This window comes from Rhinatrema bivittatum, chromosome 2 (genome assembly GCF_901001135.1).
Source record: "Rhinatrema bivittatum chromosome 2, aRhiBiv1.1, whole genome shotgun sequence".
NCBI classification, from domain to species: domain Eukaryota; kingdom Metazoa; phylum Chordata; class Amphibia; order Gymnophiona; family Rhinatrematidae; genus Rhinatrema; species Rhinatrema bivittatum.
In genome coordinates, this window is record NC_042616.1 from 821,138,244 (window position 1) to 821,158,805 (window position 20,562).

General features: G+C 48.0%; 1 protein-coding gene across 4 annotated transcripts in view; it reads right to left on the reverse strand.

Moving 5' to 3' along the window:
* Positions 1-20,562, reverse strand: part of GRINA (glutamate ionotropic receptor NMDA type subunit associated protein 1) — a 169,874-nt gene that overhangs the window by 74,432 nt on the left and 74,880 nt on the right. For all 4 annotated transcript variants that reach the window (XM_029592317.1, XM_029592314.1, XM_029592315.1 and 1 more), the window contains 2 exons: positions 18,708-19,086; positions 9,002-9,099 (listed from right to left, as the gene is read on the reverse strand). In XM_029592317.1, the coding sequence (XP_029448177.1) occupies positions 9,002-9,099; positions 18,708-19,056 (447 nt within the window). In that variant the 5' untranslated portion in view covers positions 19,057-19,086. The remainder of the gene's footprint in view (positions 1-9,001; positions 9,100-18,707; positions 19,087-20,562) is intronic.

A 20,562-nucleotide genomic window follows, 5' to 3' on the forward strand; every position in this document is an offset into this window, starting at 1 on the left:
TACCAAACAGTAACTTTCCCTTAAACGGCAACGAACCTAACCGAGCCTTCGACGAAACGTCCGCCGCCCAATGGCGGAGCCACAACAAACGCCGAGCCGACACCGCGGAGACCATCGCCCGTGCCGACGAACGGAGCAAGTCATGAAAGGCATCCGCGCTATAGGCAATCACCGCCTCCAGACGAGTCGCCTGCAGCGCTTCCTCCTGCGACAGACCTTCGTTAGCAGAAAGCTGCTGGGCCCACCTGAGCCCTGCACGGAGAGAGAAACCGCTACAGATCGCCGCCCTTACACCGAGCGCGGAGACTTCAAAAATCTTCTTAAGCTGCACTTCCAGCTTACGATCCTGCAAATCCTTGAGAGCTGTCCCTCCTGTTACCGGGATGGTGGTCCTTTTGGTGACCGCCGCCACCGCCGAATCTAGTTTTGGAATCTTAAACAGCTCAAGCGCGTCCTCTGTCAGGGGATAAAGCTTATCCATGGCCTTGGCCACCTTCAACCCCAGATCAGGAGTGTCCCACTCCTTAAAAAGTAAGTCGGACACCGAAAAATGCAATGGAAACGTCGTCGGCGGTTCCCTCAGCCCCAACACCACGGGGTCTGTACGCCCTAAGCGAGATTCCGGTCGTGGCAAATCTATCGCCAATTCCTCGAGGATCGCCGGAATCAATGGCGCCAATTCATCGCGCCGAAATAGACGCACCACCTTGGGGTCATCCCCCTCCGTGGCGTGGAGACCACTCGCCCCACTGGCTCCCTGATCCCCTTCTCCGTCAATGCCTCGCGGCTGTGACTGCGGATCCGGATCCAGTTCCTCCGGATCCCCGGATTCGGACTCCGTCTCGGCATCCCCCCGCGGAGCCCCCAAACGGAGTGGGCGTGCTCCCCCCGGGGGATCCGAGACCGGGAGGGACCGGGCGCGTCTCTTAGGGTCCGGCCCCCGAACCAAATCCGGCGCTCCCCGCGATCTTTTCCTGGCCTGCCTGCTAGCCTTAAAGGCCTTATGCATTACCAGCACGAATTCCGACGAAAAAGAGTCAGAGGAGCTGTGATCCGGGTCCTCCTCCGGATCGCTAAGAGCAGGAGTCTGGTCCCCCTCGGGGACCCGCCTCTGTGGGGACAGAGCGGGAGGAACGTCCTTCGGTCTCCCCGGCGACGGGGGCGCCTCGCAACCTGGTCCTGCCGAGCCCAAAATGGCGGGTTTTCCCGCCGCTGAAATCGCCGCTGCCAAAATGGCGGCCGTTCCCGCGCTTCGCGGGAACGGACCTGCTACAGCCCCCGATCTACGTCCCGAAGCCTCCGGCAGCCGCTGCCCCTCTGCGCTAGCGCCCGTTGAACCGCCCTCGCCGCCCGAGACGCAGTCTGAACAAAGGCTGTCCCGGGATAGGCGACGGGCCGCCCCGCAGGCCCTGCAGACCGGCCGCCGCGGCATGCTCCCCCAAGCAGAGCAGAAAACAACAACAGCAGCTACCCGCGGCGCCGATCCCGTTCCCCGTCGCGAACCAACGAGCAGGAGAGAAGAGGGAAAGCAAGAGAGACAGCACAGAAAACAAACCAAGTAAATAAATATTTTTTTTTTTTTTACCGTTCGCCACCGGCTCCGGGACCACCTGGGGGGAGTGACCCGAGCTCCCCGGTATCACCCCCAGGCTAGGAACGCTGGCAAGGGCCCTCAGCGAGCTCAACTCCCAGGAGGGAAGGCCCCCGCGGGACCTCACCCCACCCCGGGAGGAGACAAGTTCGGACCTGCAGGCAATCAACTGCGGTCCGAGCCTCACAATTTTCTACCAGTCAAAACATAACTAAGAAACTAAACTCAAACCTTTTTTTTTTTTTTTTTTTTTTTTTTTTTAAACTAGGCCTCAGCTCAGACTGCAGGTTTTGCACCCTCTCCACCTGCTAGGAGACAGAAGAAGACTGCCAGACTGTAGGTGGCACCAGCCTAGATAAGGCGGAGTTTTGTTTGTAAACTTCTGTTTCCATCTGCTAGAGGGGGGGCATAACCCAGGAGTCTGGACTGATCCGGGTACGTACAGGGAATGAGAATTAGAGGATAGATGTATATCAAGCCTTGGCTATAAATGAGGGCAAAGGCATCTGTGGCTAGTTTGCCTTGGGTCCCTTTCCTGGAAGAGATGAGTGGGACCTTCCTATTCTGAGGGGATACAAAAAGATCTACCACGGGTTTGCCCTGCTCATGGAATATCTGGTTTGCTACCCACCCCGTCTGCTGGACCTGGCTCAATTTGTCCACCAAAGACATTCTCCTCACTTAACAGACACATGGCTCCAAGGACCATGCTCTGGGAGATGGACCAGATCGACATCTGGATAGTCTCCTGATAAGAGGTAAGAATTTGTACCTCCCTACTTGTTGATGTAAAGCATTATCCTAGCATTCCTTTAGCTCTAGTCTAGCATTTTTCAACCTAGGCCTCGGGGCCTAAAAATATCTAACTAGTCGAGTTTTCAGAATATCCACGATGAATTTGTATGCATATTCATTGTGGATATCCTGAAAACCTGCCTGGCTAGGAGTGGGTTGAGAAGCACTGCTCTAGCTGACAGTTTTCACACTGTTTGGCAACCATCAGATTATCAGACAGGATCTTTTTTTTTTTTTTTTTTTTTTTAATTTAAAGATTTATTAACAGTGGCAAATATACAAACCATCATACAGAATAGCACGGATACAGTCCAGAACAGTATCAGAAGGCAAAACAGAACAAAAAATACCAGAATGCACCTGTAAAATTAGTGTCATAATGGAGCTATATGTACTGTACAAGTCCCACTGTGTTTTCCTTCCCTAAGCCCCCCCCCCCCCCCCATCTCCATAGGTACTTCAAAGAGGAAGTTGATATATTAGAGGAAAATCACAAGCAACCACCCAAATAAGAGACCACTCTACAGTAACAACCTCCGAGCGTATCAGAAAGAAGCAGTAGTTTGAGTGGCTTTCCATCTGGTATATGACTGCCAAGTTTTGTCAAATTTAGGCTTGGTGTTATGTCGAAGAGCCGTAATTTGAGTCAATAAATAAATTTTTTCTACTCGCTGTTGTATCTCTGCTTTATTTGGGGTCCGGGTATCCTTCCACGCCCTAGCTATCGCCATGCGTGTGGCCAGTAGGACATAATGGGCCAATCGATTGTGGTCATCAGATAAACCCTGAATCCTAAGCCCAAGGAAAACCTGAGCGGGGCCGAAAACTGGGAAGCCCGGCAACATTTCCCCCAACCAATGACGGATAGCCATCCATAAGGTCTGTAAAAGGGGACAATCCCACCACATATGCATAAAAGAGCCCACAGACCCACAATCGCCTCCAACAGCAGTCAGGAACCCGAGGCATAAATTTGTGCAACCGTTGAGGATACATGTACCAGCGATACATAATCTTATAAGAATTTTCGATCAGGGAAGTGGCTATAAAACCCTTCCCGCGGCCCTGAAATATCGTTTTCCACTGTGGAAGAAAGATATCCATACCCAAGTCCTTTTCCCATGCCAGTTGGAAGCTCGCTTTAGTCCTAACCTCCCTCGCCAGTAGTCGGTAGAGTCCCGATAACAGCTGACTAGAGGTGTCAGCCTTCTTACATAATTTTTCAAAAGAAGAGGGACCAAGCGCCAAATATGACCCCAACTGAGTAGTTCTTGCAAAGTGAGCAAGCTGCATATAGGGAAAGTAGTCTGAAGCGGGTAGATGATATTGGTGTTGGAAATCGGGAAAGGATTTAATCCCAGTCGAACCCCATAAATGACCCCATTCCGAAATTCCCTTCCTTTTCCAAAGAAGGAGGGCCGGATTATCCCGTCCAGGACGAAAGTCCTTATGGTCATATAGACTGGAGCTAGCATGATACTCTCTTCGCTCAACAAGTCGGTCGCTATGCTGGTGCCATATCGCCAGAGTGTCCAAAATAGAAGGAGATAAAGCAGTCCCCGGGTCCACTATCCATGTCCTCTTGGGTTGCCAGATAAGAGACCTCAAAGGAGTATCCCCAAGTAGCTCCTGATTAATTTGTATCCATTGTTTGGGGTGCCTACCCTTGTGCCAATCAACCACTTTTTTGAAATGGGCTGCCCAATAATATCGGGCAAGTTCCGGCACACCGAGCCCCCCCTGCGCCTTAGGCCGAAACAGGACACTCCGGGCCACCCGCGGCCTCCGCCCAGCCCATATGAAATTCATACATTTCCGTTGCCATAGTTTAAGTTGGGGGGTAGGCACAGGGATGGGAAGAGTTTGAAAGAGATACAACAATTTTGGTAACAAGGACATCTTAAACACCGCCATCCTCCCCATCCAGGAGATGTGATACCTGCTCCACTCTTCCATTTCCCCAACCAATTTTTTCCATAGGGGCCCATAGTTTAGAGTGAAAAGATCATGAGACGCACTCAACTGCACACCCAAATATTTGATATGGGACGAGGCCCAGCGAAAGGGAAACAAGCCCTTCAAATGTGCTACACTCTGGGGGGTGAGATTGATGTTCAATATCTCCGATTTCTCCCAGTTAACCCGGAAACCCGAGACCCTGCTAAAGGCCTCCATCTCAGACATCAACTGAGTGAGTGAGAGTTCGGGCTTGGTGAGGGTAAGTAAAATATCGTCAGCATAAAGGGATAGCTTAGACGAAATCCTGCCCATCGTGAGCCCTTGTATATTCTCCTGCCCCCTAATTTTAATGGCAAAGGGCTCTAAAAACAAAGCAAAAAGCAATGGAGAGAGCGGGCAGCCCTGCCTGGTTCCTCTACCAACTGTAAAAGTGGGAGAGTAACCACCATTGATCTTTAAACAAGCCTGGGGGCCATTATATAATTGCTTTAACCAGTGTAGGAAAGAGGCACCAAAGCCCATGCTTTCCAAAGTGCAAAACAGATATGGCCAATGAACCATATCAAACGCCTTTTCGGCATCTAGGGAAAGAGCTATAGTGGGGACCCTATAGCGCTTTGCAAACCAAATGCTGTCAAAAATCTTGTGCACATTATCCGCAGTTGTCCGGCCCGGGATAAACCCTGATTGGTCCGTATGGACAAGCTGCGAAATGAAGCAATTTAACCGGGTAGCCAAAATTTTTGCCAAGAGCTTTACATCGATATTAAGTAGAGAAATAGGCCGGTACGAACCACAAAGGGAGGGATCTCTCCCTGGCTTCAATAATATAGTGATCCCGGCCGTATTGGTCTGGGGAGATAAAGCAGAACCCCCTCTCAGAGAGTTAAAAAAAACAAGAAGAATGGGTGCCAATATCGTGGCAAACTTCTTATAAAATCGAGGCGTAAAACAGTCTAGCCCAGGAGACTTATCCGCTTTTAGAGTGTTAATAGCTTCCGTAACTTCCAACAAAGTAATTTCTTTATCCAGAAACTGCCATTGGACAGCTGTAAGCTCTGGTAATGGGACATCCGCTAAATACTGAGAGATAGTCTCAACCGAGACCTGGGCATCCATTCTGTACAATTGGGCATAGAATTGAAGGAATCGCTGTCTAATCGTGGAGTTATCGGTCAACAACACTCCATCTGCTCCCTTAATTTTTTGAATAGTAGCTTGGGCTTGTTTACGTTTCAGCGTTTGGGCTAAATACTTCCCCGCTTTATTCCCCCCCCTCGAAGAACCGCTGTCTCGCCAAGGTTAACTGGTGAGCAATCCTAGCTGAATCCAATTGCGCTATCTGATCTTTGGTCTCTTGGATTGTCTGTAAAATCTGAAGATTCGTGGGGTCGCCCATGTGGGAGTGCTCTAAACCTGCAAGATGCAATAACAACCCCTGCCGCTCCCCCTCAGTTCGTTTTTTAACAAAAGTGGCTCGGGAAATAAACGAGCCCCGCAGAACACATTTCAGACACTCCCAGAGAATCCCTGGATCCATCCCCTCAGTGTCGTTAGTATGCATATAGTCCTGAATATCCCTGGCAATATGGCGTTGGAACTCACCATCTTCTAATAAGGAGTCATTCAAACGCCAGAACCGTTGTCCTTTATCATAATTCGTGATTTGTAGGGTAAACCAAATGGGAGAATGATCCGACCAAACGATCGGCTCAATATCCACAGCCTGAACCATATTCACTCGCAACCTATCCACCAAGAACATATCCAAGCGAAAGTAGCTACTATGAGGGTGCGAGTAAAATGAATAGCACCTAGATTTGGGATACCGAGAACGCCAAATATCGATCCCAGAAACCAGGGATTGAAGGCGTTTCAAGGCTTTCCGAACTGAAAGGGAGTCAGCACTACGCCCCGTTGAATTGTCCAATACCGGGTTCAGGGTCGTATTAAAATCACCACCCAGGATTACACTCCCTTCTGCTTTAGTGGCTAGAGTATCATACAGGTGAGAGTAGAAAACTTCCTTATGAGAAGTTGGGCCATAGATTGAAACAAGGGAGTACTGCTCGGACCCCACTCTAATATTCAAAAGTATATAACGCCCCTGCGCGTCGGCATGAGTAGCCAGTAGGCTCATATTGTAAATCCTTTTTGAGAAGGATCCCCACCCCGGCATATTTATGATCTTTAGTCGCTGCAGCCCAGTATTGGTGCGGATATTGGGCATTTTTTAATAAGGTCTCATATCGTTTTCTGAGGTGTGTCTCCTGGAGATAGATCACATCAGCCTGTAGACGACCCATTTCCTGAAAGAGAAGCTTGCGCTTCCGCCCAGAATTTAGGCCCTTGACATTCAGAGAAACAAATTTAAGAGTAGCCATGATAAAGAAGTAGAGGACCCGCCCCTGTAAGCAGACAGGGACATCCCCCCCCTGAGCAAAAGAATCCAAGGCAGACATAGAAAATGGTATACCAACTGAACCCCAGGTCGAAACCCTCGAAATACCTATGAAGAAACTGAAACCCCCCCTCCCTCCCCCACCCCCTCTGAATCACCTGGGAAGGATATAATCGTTCCCAGCAGCTACTGGAGGAAGTACCCATCCTGAAGCGAGAAGGACGCCCCCCCCCCCCACCCTAAATAGCGTAAAATACTATTGCGTTCGCGGCTAAATAGCAGAATCAGAGATAAGAATGCTAAAATATGAAACCCAAACAGGTAAGAACCACTGCGTGTAAAACTGCAACCAACATAGTAATAACGCAGATATGTCCACTAGGAGCCATGCCCATAGCAGGGCCGCCTGAAAAAGAAAAGGTTAGATATATAGTCACAAAAGTCATGGTGGTACGTTTTCCACCCGAACATCACTGGGGTTTCTTCTTAAGCGTTTGCCCCCCTTAGGAACCCGCTGCCATCTGGGTGGTTCCGTGCGTCGACTCTTAGGAGCCTTGAGATCCGAAGTGGGTACCTCCACAGTCAAGCCCACCTCCTTCGCCGCCTGTACGCCATCCTCAAAAGTGTGAGCCTTGTACGACTTCCCCTCCACCTGGAACCAGATCCCAAATAGGAAGAGCCATCTGTACCGGACTTTCGCCGCGGTGAGGGCCGTGGTAATGGGCTTAAACGCAAAGCGCTTCCGCAGGGTGGTGGCAGCCAGATCCGCATACACTGCAATATCGTGGTCTTCCCACCGCCAGATGCGTTGTCGGCGCGCCGCAACAGCCAGTTTATCCTTATACTGGAATGAGTGGAAGCAAACAATGATGTCTCTGGGGGTATTGCCAACCCTAGGCCCCAACGACCGGTGGGCTCTCTCAATCTGAGTACTGTAAGCGGGCTCTCCACCTTCAGGAGCCTGCTCCCCCAGGATCATAGCGCAGATCCGCTGGATGATTGAAGTACAGTCCTGGTAAGCCTCACCTTCTGGCACCCCTTTAAAACGCAAATTACAGCGTCGATTTCTATTTTCAATGTCTTCAAGCTTGTCAGCAAGCTCTGTCTGTCGGGCCTGCAAGGTGGATAAATCTTTTTGCTGTGCAGCCCAACGCTCATCGTGGTCGTCCAAACGCGTGTCCGCCTCCGCCAGCTGGCGTGCCATGGTAGCATGCTCCTCCCTCATCTCCTGCAGGGTAAGGGCAAGTTCAGCTTGAAAAGATTTGATGTCGGCACGAAGCTCCGTGAACCAGGAGCGCATTTCTGCGCGAAGCGAAGAGTCCACATTTAAATCGGGCAGGGTGCACGCCATCTCCTCCGACTGCCGCTGCCCCGTGTCCGCCGCCATTTTGGGCGCCTCAGCCCCCGCCGCTTCTCCAAGCTTAGTATAGGAAAATTGTTGGAGATCAGGGGAAGATTTTTTCGCCGCCATGTAGCCCTCGTATTCCGCTTCCGAATGTGCCCAGTGGTGAGAAAAAGCGCCGCGAATAACGCAAAAGCTGCACCGAAAAACACCGTCGGGTGAGGAGCTCCGTTCTCAAGCGTCCAGCATGGGAAGTGACGTCACTTCCTCCAGACAGGATCATTTTAAGGACTTACAGTCCTCATCCCTGGCATTTTGCACACCATATGACCACTTCTCAAGTTTTCTTAGATTATGCCACATTTTGTGTACAACCTCATGAGTATCCACCCTGCTGCATAGTACCATCTGGAAAAAGACTAACCTTTTCTACTAATCTCTCTGTGGTATCACTTATGAATATACAGTGTAGAAAAAGGTTGAAGATAGTATTTATGTCTACATCATTTATTAAATAATCCTGTCAAGGTGAACAGAAATGAGGCTTGGGAAACCATCTGGTCAGTGACTTTAGATTGGAAAATGTATTTTATAGTACACTGTATTATACGTCTTAAGATTAAAAACACTCAAAGTGTTGTACAAACAGTAAAGCGGTAGATAAATGCCAATAAATAAAATAAATATATTGAACAGAGCTGGACTAAAGACAGAGGTACTCTACTGATAAAATCCAAAGCCTCTCCCCTCTGGAGTAGTTCTAGATTAGCATCAATGAATGAAAATTGTACTTCCTTGCTCCTGGGCATGGAGTTAAGAGCATATACCTGAACGCTGCACCATAGGACAAAAGTGCATGAATGCACTTCTCGTATTACCATGATAAAATGAACACATTTCACTTGTCTCTCACCTTACGGATGAAAGCCCTGCGGATATTTTTGTCATCCCAGTGGCTGGTGGGAAAGTCCTGGTTATCACGGTAGGAGGGTGGTACATCCTCATGGTAGCCTACAAACCAATCAGAGACAGAATGTGAAAGATTGCAAGTCATACTAAATACTTCACAAATGAAAAAAAATCAAAATCATAATCATACTTTACAGGAACATAAATGCAGGCAGAGGTGAGGAACTAGATTTAGAAACAGAAACACGATGGCAGAGCAAGATCATATGGCCTTTCTATTCTGCCCAACTCTACAATCCCTACCACTGCCTCAGAGATCCCCTGTGCTTGTCCCATGCTGCCCATTCCTCTCCCTATGCAGCCAAGCATCTTTTGGGCTTTTGCTGTCACTTTATCCAGCTGCTTGGCCACCTTAAGATTATCAGACACAATCACCCCCAGATCCTGCTCTTCTGTTGTGCTTAGAATTTCACCCCCGATAAAAGCCCATGAGGACAAGAAACCGTATTTTAGTGTCTTGGAAAAGCAAAAGGAACTAGGACAGTGTAATTAAAACAAATGGAAAGGCTCCTTAATTGGATGCAAAAGCCTAGGCCTGCATATCCACAATACAGCAAGGGAAGATTCCCTGAGCCAATTTACTTTCAGCTCAATAGAGGGCCACACTGTCACTAACTAAACCATGTTGTTTAAACAAAACATTGATTGTTCTATATTCAGCTTCTATTTTTTACGATTTACCCCAAAAGATATTTATTATTTTTAAATTGTATTCATTTTTTTCCCTTTTTCTAGGACCTTCACAATACCCCGCGGATATAGAGCAATGCTACTCCATTTTTTCACCACATAGGGTCATTTTTAATCATTTGGTCCAAAATGTCCACACAATTTTTTAAGTATTTTTTTCTCTTGCTAAAAAACGCTAGCTTTGTTTATTATTATTTAAAGTACTTCCCATTTCGGGTGAGTATTCAGTTATCCAGTCCAGAGTCTAGTCCGACATGATCATGTTTCGCTTCCCGCTTCATCAGGGACACCTCCGGCATTATCAACGCTGGGGACTATTCTCCTTTACAAATTATTCAAAAGTCCCTGGTGGTCCAGGGAATACCGGAGGTGTCCCTGATGAAGCGGGAAGCAAAACATGATCATGTCGGTCTAGACTCTGGACCGGATAACTGAATACTCACCCGAAATGGGAAGTACTTTAAATAATAATAAACAAAGCTAGCGTTTTTTTTTAGCAAGAGAAAAAAATACTTAAAAAATTTTGTGGACATTTTGGATCAAATGATTAAAAATGACCCTATGTGGTGAAAAAAAGGAGTAGCATTGCTCTATATCCGCGGGGTATTGTGAAGGTCCTAGAAAAAGGGAAAAAATGAATAAAATTTAAAAATATCTTTTGGGGTAAATAAAAAAAATAGAAGCTGAATATAGAACAATCAACGTTTTGTTTAAACAACATGTTGGAGTTGTTGATCAGCAAGAGGATTTTACTGTCTTTATAATATTAGCACTAACTAAACCATAACAGAAATGCCCCGATTGTCAGACTCCCGTCTTACCTATCAGGCAACGGTGGAGTAGCAGCCAAGTGATAACCAACGAAACCAAGGTTTAAAACCTGCTTCTCTCATTAATGCTCTTTGTGACCTTGGGTAAGTTACTTAACCCTCCACCTGTTCATGTACAAACTTATAACCTCGTTTACTAAGCATTTTTCCTCCCATAGACACAAAGTGGGAGAAAAGCCTTAGATTGTAAGCCCTGTAAGGACAGGGACCTATTGTACCGCCAATGTAACTGCCTTTCAGGAAGCTGGCTAAATCTAAAATCCAAATCAGTTCTATATACATCAATATCCATCAACACGTTGTAACATTTACACATACTCCACTTTTCAGGCACTTCAAAACAGACTGCATGCAGGTACTGCAGGTATCTGCCCAAGCTCAGAGGACTCACAATCTAATAGGGAGATTCATCAAGCATGCACTGAGCCGTGCACAGCGTGCAATATCACACATATTTTAGGCCAGATGCCACCCCTGTACTTGGCATTTACATGTTTGAATTTTGCAAATGTATGCATTCCTAATCCTATATAAATAACATGACAGAAGTTAGAATTTCTCACACCCTAAAGCAGATCCTGATCTAAACAGCTCTGCAGCCAAAACCCACACTGGCCTGAAAAGTTACAAAAAAAAAAAAAAAAAAAAGTTAGCAATCCTCCTCCCCTCCCAGGGCCGCCAATCAAAATAAAAAAATAAATGTAATCTCCCCCACCCCAGATTTAAATACTCCCAAAACGTAGCTCTCGCCCACCTCCCAGCCCCTTTCCATTAAAAATATTCACACCAAACCCTTAAAAAAAAATGCTATAGTGGCCTACTCCCTGGCTCCCCTCCCACACGACCTTTCAATGTCTGTAATGGGAAAGGGGGGAGCAGAGATCTGTGTGGACGAGATTTGAATTGGGAGGGGGGGGTCACTTGTTGACATTTTTTTACTTTTCATGTCAATGTAGGTTTTGGTTGCAGGGCAGCCCCTCGTGTTGGGAGCTTTATCAAGGCCTCTGCTGCAGACAAAACACACAACAATACTGCCATGATATTTTGTCAGGGAGGAACACCCCTCCCCCATGATAAAACACAATGGTTTAGTGAATCCGGGCTTAATTTTGTAGACGAGACAATGGACGGTAATGGAGAAATAACTTACCTGATAATTTCGTTTTCCTTAGTGTAGACAGATGGACTCAGGACCAATGGGTATAGTGTGCTCCTGTTAGCAGTTTGAAATCTGATCCGTCTCCATCTGATGTCAGCCCCTAGTACATATACCCCTGCAGGAAGTGCAGCTCTTCAGTATTCTCCTCGAAAAGCATTGAGGATATGTGTGTGACTGACTAATTGATTAACTTAACATGGTTAACTTGAATAACTTGGTTAAAACTTGAACTGGTTGATTGACTCTAGCTGGAGACCACCAGTGTACTCAACCGGAAAGCGTCGACACCCGGCAGGGTGGATGCCCTAGGTAAATGAAAACATGGCTTACCCTAGAATCATTTGAAAGACCATGCGTGACGGCAGCCAAGAGTGGGATGCTGAGTCCATCTGTCTACACTAAGGAAAACGAAATTATCAGGTAAGTAATTTCTCCATTTCCTAGCGTGTAGCAGATGGACTCAGGACCAATGGGATGTATAAAAGCTACTCCCGAACCAGGTGGGAGGCTGCCCGTGACCCACTTAGTACTGCCCTTGCAAATGCCATGTCCTCCCGAGCCTGAACATCCAAATGGTAGAATCTGGAGAAGGTATGGGTGGAGGACCATGTTGCCACCCTGCAGATCTCGGCAGGTGACAGCATTCTACTTTCTGCCCAGGATACTGCCTGGGCTCTGGTAGAATGGGCCTTGACCTGTAGAGATGGTGGCTTGCCAGCTTCTACGTAGGCCGCCTTGATGACTTCCTTTATCCAGCGGGCAATGGTTGTCCACGAGGCCACTTCCCCTTGTCTCTTTCCGCTGTGAAAGACGAAAAGGTGGTCCGTTTTTCGTACAGGTTCCAACATTTCCAGATATCTGGATAGGAGTCTGCCGATGTTGAGGTGGCGTAGACTACAGGCTTTATCCGAATTCTTCAAGCCATCAGTCGTTAGTAATGAGATGGTTTGGTTAAGGTGGAAGTGTGAGGCCACTTTGGGGAGGAAGGAGGGCACCGTGCGTAGTTGGATGGACCCCGGGGTGAGTCTGAGAAACGGCTCACGGCAGGACAGTGCTTGTAGTTCCGAGATGCGGCGGGCCGAGCACACGGCCAGCAAGAACACAGTCTAAGGTTAACAGGCGGAGGGACAGGCCTCGGAGGGGTCTGAAGGCGGTTCCCGCTAGGAACTCCAAGACGAGATTGAGGTTCCACAGAGGTACCGGCCACTTTAGTGGTGGATGAATGTGTTTGACTCCTTTCAGGAAGCGTGATACATCTGGGTGAGAGGCTATGCTGTCCCCCTCACTCCTTGAGCCGTAGCATGACAATGCGGCCACCTGTACCTTGATGGAGTTGAGGGACAGACCCTTCTGTAGTCCATTCTGTAAGAATTTCAGGATCACGGGAACTTTAGAGGAGCGTGGCTTAATGTTGTGATCTTCACACCAGGCCTCAAAAACTCTCCAGATCCTTATGTACGTTAGCGATGTGGAGAACTTGCATGCTCGGAGGAGAGTGTCTATTACTGCCCCCGAGTATCCGCTCTCTCTCAGGCGGGCCCTCTCAATGGCCAGACCGTAAGAGAATTGAGCTGGGTCCTCGTGGAGGATCGGACCTTGTTGTAGCAGGTCCCCGTGTGGAGGCAGGGGTAGTGGGTTCCCTGCCAGTAGTCTTCTCATGTCTGCGTACCAGGGTCTTCTTGGCCAATCCGGAGCCACCAGAAGAACTAGTCCCCTATGTCGTATCTTGTGAATGATTGCGCCCAATAGGGGCCACAGCGGGAAGGCATATAGCAGGGTCCCTGGTGACCAGGTTTGTACCAGGGCATCGATCCCTTGGGACTTCGGCTGAAGTATCTGGATACTTGAGCGTTGGATCTGTGTGCCAAAAGGTCCATGTCTGGTGTCCCCCACCGAATCACTATCATCTTGAAGGCTGTGGACGACAGCTTCCATTCTCCTAGGTCTAGACTTTCCCTGCTGAGGAAGTCTGCCGTGATGTCTTTCCCGGCGATGTGGACAGTGGAGATCTCCTGGAGGTTTGCTTCCGCCCATGCCATCAGGAGGTCTATTTCTAGGGACACCTGTTGGCTTCTGGTTCCACCCTGTCGGTTGATGTAGGCCACTGTCATGGTGTTGTCAGACATCACTCTGACCGCTTTGTCTCGGAGTCTGTGGGCGAACCGCAGACAGGCTAGTCTGACTGCCCGCGCTTCTAGGCGGTTGATGTTCCATCCCGCCTCTTCTGCGTTCCACTGCTCTTGGGCGGTTAACTCCTCGCAGTGTGCTCCCCATCCGCGTAGACTGGCATCTGTGTCTTTCGGTCTCATCTCGTATGGCTTTTGATGCAGACCCCATACCATTTTGATTGCCTCTCTTTGGACTGCTTCAATTTTTTTTTTTTTTTTTTTTGTTTTTTTTTTTTAACTGTTTATACAAAATTCCAAGCAATCATCACTCAGTACATGCATTGTTGACAGACAACCTTTAGGGTAACTGAGCCCTAGTTGGTTCCCCAAACGACCAACTCCAACATGTCCTTAACTAGGATACACAGCCCAATATGGACTCCACACACTGTCATATACCGAGGATTTGTGATGCAATGTGTAAGTGAGCTTTTCAATTATGGCAGTATCTTTAAGCTGTTTATACCAGTACGACAACAAAGGGATTGCCTTCCAAAACGTTGCTATAGTAAAGCGAGCTGTCAGCACCATTTGATCACACAACTTCCTTTGAGACTTGTTAAGATTCAGCACCCTGCTTCCCTCAAACATGTACAAGGTGTAAGCTGGACCTTCACTATCAAGCATCTGGAAATTTAATTCTGTGCTTCCTTCCAAAAAGTAGAGGCATAAGGACAGGTCCACCACATGTGCAAGTATGTACCAACTGACCACATGCCCGCCAACAAGCCCGGGACGTGGAAGGTGAGAATCAGGCAAAAAATACAGGGCACCTGTTTGATCCCAGCAATCTTGAATCAGTTGAAACGCCTCGCCTACAATGCCCACTCTCCTAGGTCCAGAATCTCCCTGCTGAGAAAGTCTGCTCTTACATTGTCTTTGTCTGCGATGTGCAAGGCCGAAACATCTGGAGATGCACTTTTGCCCATTCCATAAGTTGATCTATTTCTTGTGACATTTGTTGGCTCCTGGTACCTCCCTGCCAATTGATGTAAACCACCGATGTAGCATTGTCCGATATTATTCAGACTGATCGATCCTGCAGCCTGTCACTGATCTGTAAACACATCAACCAGACTATTCTTTCTGAAACATTAATCGCCTGGAAGCTAGACTTCTCTGCTTTCCAGTGAGCTCCCCAATCAAGAAGATTCACATTCATAGACAGTACCAGCCAGTCCAGAGGGTGAAACTCCCTCCCTCAGATGTTCTACCTGCAGCTGGGAGGAAACCTCCATCGGCAGGAGAAGCCGAATCAAATATTCTTGAGACTGCAGGTTCCACCAAGACAGCAGGCAGCGCTGAAAAGGACACATATGTGCCCTCGCCCATGGTACCACTTGTAGAGTTACCGCCATCAAGCCAAGTACCTGCAGGTAAGACCATACATTCGGGCACAAAGTGGCCATCAACAGACGGAGCTGGGCTAGCAATTTCTGAAGTCAAACTGTCGACAGGAACACCTTGTCCTGCTTTGTGTTGAAGCAAACCCCGAAGTATTCCAGCGACAGAGAAGGCTGAAAACCTCTCTTGGCTAGCTTCACCACCCAGCCGAGTTCCTGCAGCAGGGAAATCACCTTGCGAGTCATCAGTCAGCTCTTCTGGCAACTCAGCTTGGAGCAGCCAGCCATCCAAATACAGGAGTATTACGATTCCAGCCCTTCATAATTCTGCCACAACTACCACCAGTACCTTGGAGAAGATTCTGGGAGCAGTGGCCAAACCAAATGGCAGCGTCTGAAACTGAAAATGGTGCCCCAGCACTGAAAACCGGAGAAAGCATTGATGTGCCAGTCAGATAGAAATGTTAAGGTACACTTCTGACAAATCAGAAACTCCCCCGATTGCACAGCCAGCATCACTGAGATCCATATTTCCATATGGAAATAGTTCACCCACAGATGACAGCTGACAACTGAGATCCAGGATGGGACGAAAGGAACCCCCCTTTTTTTTGGCACAACAAAATAAATGGAATATCGCCCCATATGTTCTTGAGATGCAGACCCTGGGACCACAGTCCTCAGACTGAGGAGCCTTGACTAACGTACTCTCCACTGCCTGTCTTCTGCAGGGAGTGGCAGGGCAAATCCATGAATACGTCCTGAGGAACACTGCGAAACTCCATCACATATCCATCTCGAATCACTTCCAGGGACCCACTGATCCGATTTGATGTTGACCCACCTCTGGGTGGATAAATCCATTAACTGCTATTAATCAAGTTTACTCAGGGAATAGCCATTGCCATTAATTGATCAGTAGCATGTGATCTTCTTGATGTTTGGGTAATTGCCAGGTTCTTGTGGTCTGGTTTGGCCTTTGTTGGAAACAGGATGCTGGGCTTGATGGACTCTTGGTCTGACCGAGCATGGCAATTTCTTATGTTCCCCCTATCTCCTGTTCCCAGGGGTGGCTCAGCAGGTTCCACTACCTGAGCCCGAGCCTCTTCTGGGCTGTCTGGGACTAAAGGACTGAGACCTACTGAAAGGCTAGGTCCTCTGAAAGGGTGATTCTCTATAGTGTCGAAAACGCCTGCATAGTCTAGCATGACCCCCTCATTTATTTATTTATTTATAAGTTTGCATGCCACAAACTACCATGTTTGAGGCACTGTGTCTGCTTCTTATCCTCCGGCACACGAACCAGAGATTCGCCCCATTTATTGGCCAGTTTCTCCTACTCTCTCCCAAATAAAGACGAGCTGTGAAGGGGCAACTTGGTGAGGTTAACCTTGGAGGTCAAATCGGGCAACCAATTTCTCAACCATAACTGGTGCCTGGCCGCTACCATCAAAGCCATCCCTCTGGCAGAGGCACAGACCAAGTCACAGCCTGAATCAGCCAAGACCACCGCAACTGGTTCCATAACTACCCTGGAATTCACCCCAGGATCATCAACCTCCTGGGAGAGAAGCAAACCATCTGCAAGGACATTGCCACTGCTTCAAATGCCTGCTTAAGGATAGACTCAATCTTTCTAGCGTAAGCATCCTTGAAGGCTGCTCCTCCCTCCATAGGAACAGTGGTCCTGTTGGAGACTGCGCACACAAGTGCATCAACCTTTGGAAACGTAAGCGCCCTCTTACCATTGGATCCAGAGGGTACAGGGTTTATGCAAGGACACCAAACAAGACTTCTCTTCGGCTCAGACAATCTGTTCCAGAGATCGCAAGCATGTCCAAGGTCTGGGAGATCAAAGCTGGCAGTTCATTTGTATGAAAGAACCAGAGCATAGTTCTATATGGTTCTAGACCTGGAGGAATTTTACCATCCTCCAGAGCAGCAGAAATCGGCGTCATCATCCCTGTCATCCGGATCCCTATCAGGAGGATCCACTGTCATTTTAGGAGCACTCCTGCATTCAAAAACAGGTCCAAACAAGGTCCCTACCTGCTCAACTCTAGGAGCAGTGGCCCGGGTTGAGGACTGCACCTGAAAAAGGGTCTGCAATCCTTGGCAAAAATTCTACTCAGGAAAATGCAAAAGCATCCAAACCAGGAGACACCTGGGGTGCACACACTGAACTACCATCCCCTGCTGAGGAGTCAGCTAGGGGAGATCCAAGGTCAGGCACTCCATCTGAGCCATCATTACCCAGACCTACAGCTGGCTGGGAAGAACCATGCTTAATGAAATCAGAAGATAATATGACTCCCTGAGCCTCCAAACAGCGCTGGCACAATTAGCGGGTACTGCTTACTGAGATGCCCTAACATGACAGGCAATGTTAAAGGAAAAGCACTTAGGGTTCTTAGGAATAGGTGCCATTATCGCCGAAAGCGCTAAGCTGCGGCCAGAGGTGTGCATCTAGCTGGGGGTTTTTCGAACATTGAAAAATTCTAGGAATCCAACAGTTGGGCGTCGACACTTCGGCATCACAATGCTAGGTGTCCAGATCTAGGTGCCCGTAGAATAAGCATCACACAAAGGACCGGCACACAAAAAAAAAAAACCCGCTTAACTTATACACACGAGGAAGCAAGAGTCTGGACGCACAACAAAGCCTGATAGGCATCCAGAAAAAAAAAAAAACGGGATGCACAACTGGATGCACAGCCAAACCAACAATCCTGTAGAGGGCAGCTAAGAAACTGGCAAAAAGGCATTGGGACCTACCTCACGGCACACAACCAAGAAACCTCAGAGTGGCACCTAGCCAACGGAGGCAGGCTCAACCAGTCAGGTTGCCCACATCCCTCGACCTCCCACGCAGCGGGACAAATGTCGGAACAGAGTGATGAGCACGGAGACTAGGAGAAAGGAAGCCCTAGCAGAACTCTCTTGCACTCTCTCTGCAACCATTTTTTTTAAATTAAAAACACTTACTGGAGCTCAGCCTTACCTGGCTGAGCACAGAGAGGGTCTCTGGCTGCAGGGGAAGAGGGCATATGCAGTTACCGCCGGGCTCAGCTTCCTGCACCCGCTGCCTTTCAAGCTGCTTAATCAGCTAAGTCCACGCCGGCTGAAAAACCAGCTACTGGACCAAGGCACACCTCGGAGGGACCACGAAAAACACCTCAGGAATTCTTAACTGGGGGAGGGACCTTATGGCATCACCGCAGGACAGCGAGGCAAATTATGTTTCTCCTTTTCTCAAATTAAAGCAATCCCCAGTGGGGAGATGCAGAATACTGGCAGGCTGATGTCACTGTGACGTCAATTTGCTCCATGTCCATCTGCTGGTAGAGGAGCTTAAACCCATTTGTTCTGGATTCATCTGACTGGACACTAAGAAACAACAATTAACATATGCAATACACAGAAAGACAGGACGTGTTTACTTCATGATTCTGTTACTTACCAGACTGATCACCTGGAAACATTGGCTGTGGCTGAACATAGGGTGATTGTACATAAGGTTGTTGTGAATACGGTCCCTGGAAGTAAGGAGCTCGACTGGTGGGTGAGGAGCTTGGGTATGGTGGCTGCCCATAAGGTGCAGAACCTATATATGGAGGCTGTCCATAGGGTGAAGTAACCGGATATGGTGGCTGCCCATAAGGTGCAGTAGATGGGTAAGGTGGTGATCCATAGGGTGGAGATCCATAGGCTGGAGAAGGAGCAGCTGGCTGACCTTGTGCTGTTGGATATGGAGTATTCGGAGCGAGATACTGCTCTCCAGACACCAGGAAACTCTTCTCTTGTGACATGACCAAATGTGAACGATGTGTTCTCTCTTCCTGTGGAAACAGTTAAAGAAGACTGCAGTAATAAAACAATCTAAGAACAGACGCAGATGATATCTGTAGGTAAAAATACTCTCTCAACACACCCAAAAACAAGCTTGCTTACTTATAAAGAGGATTCTCCATAGACAAAAGGATGAATTAGCCATGACACATGGGCGATACATATCTGATGGCACTGAACGGACCCATCTCTCTGAGCTCAGTAAAAGTTTACCAAGAATGCTCAGCGGCTCCTGCATGCATGCTGCATTGCGAACTCCTTAGTCTTTTTCAGAGCTTAGCAAGCTTTAGCAAGGTAGCTGACTCTCCAGCGAAGTGGGCGGGTTAATTCATCCTGCTATCTACAGAGAACCATGTTTAGAGGGAAGCAAATTTACTTTTACTGTCAAGCAGGGCAGATTTAACCATGATAGGTGGGGAGCCTCATGCTGAGGGTTGTTCCCAGCTCCCACCAGTGGAGAGTGGAATACTGGGTGAAGGACACTAATTCCACCCTACTAAATCAACTCCCGCCTGACCTATAACACATCATATCCATCCCTAGACCCAGGAAAAGAGGAGGCGGCCTACTTCTGGCCACAAAAAAGAATCTCAGATTAACGCATCTTCCTATCTCCTCCCCTCGCAAATTGGAGATTGGGCTATTTAAATCACCCAACCTCCAAATCCGCATAACATACGCTCCACAGGCCTCCTCGATAATAACCCATCCTCCTTTATTGAATATATTACCAAAAACATTGACATTAATTCACCTGCAATCATACTTGGGAATTTTAATCTTCATGTCGACAGTACCCCTATCAGCCGCTTGCAATGCACTACTTGGATCAATGAATGCCCTTGGCTTCAAACAAATAATCACCGATCCCACACACAAGGCAGGCCACACCCTCGATCTCATTTTCACCAATGCCCTGATCAAATCAGACCTCCCCTACATGCAATCAGATCCCCCTGGTCCAACCACTTCTGCATCGAAACAACTTGTACCATCAAAAACTCAAGCAACCCGTCACACCCTTAAAAAACCATTCACGTCCGGAAACCCGGTAAAACCAATGAGCTCATTGCAGCCCTCACCGAAGAACTTACCAAACTCGACCTGACCAACGCTGAGTCTGCTATCTTCTCTTGGTCTCATCTAACCAATACAGTCGCCAATAAGGTCTGCCCTTCTCAAACTCGTGTAATCTACCCAAACAACAAAAAGAAGCCCTAGTACACTTCAGAGCCCAAAACCATGAAGCAGAACCTACGTAAATTAGAAAACGGTTGGCGTAAAGACCCCACACCAGTACAACTAGCAAAATTTAGAATTTACCTTCACACCTACTGAGAAGCTATAGACAAAACCAAAAGAGATTTTTACTCCCAAAGAATCCACCATTTCCAATTCAATGCGCAAGCCCTCTTTGAATTAGTATCAAACCTAACCAAAACGCTCCCTGCTTCCACACCGGACAC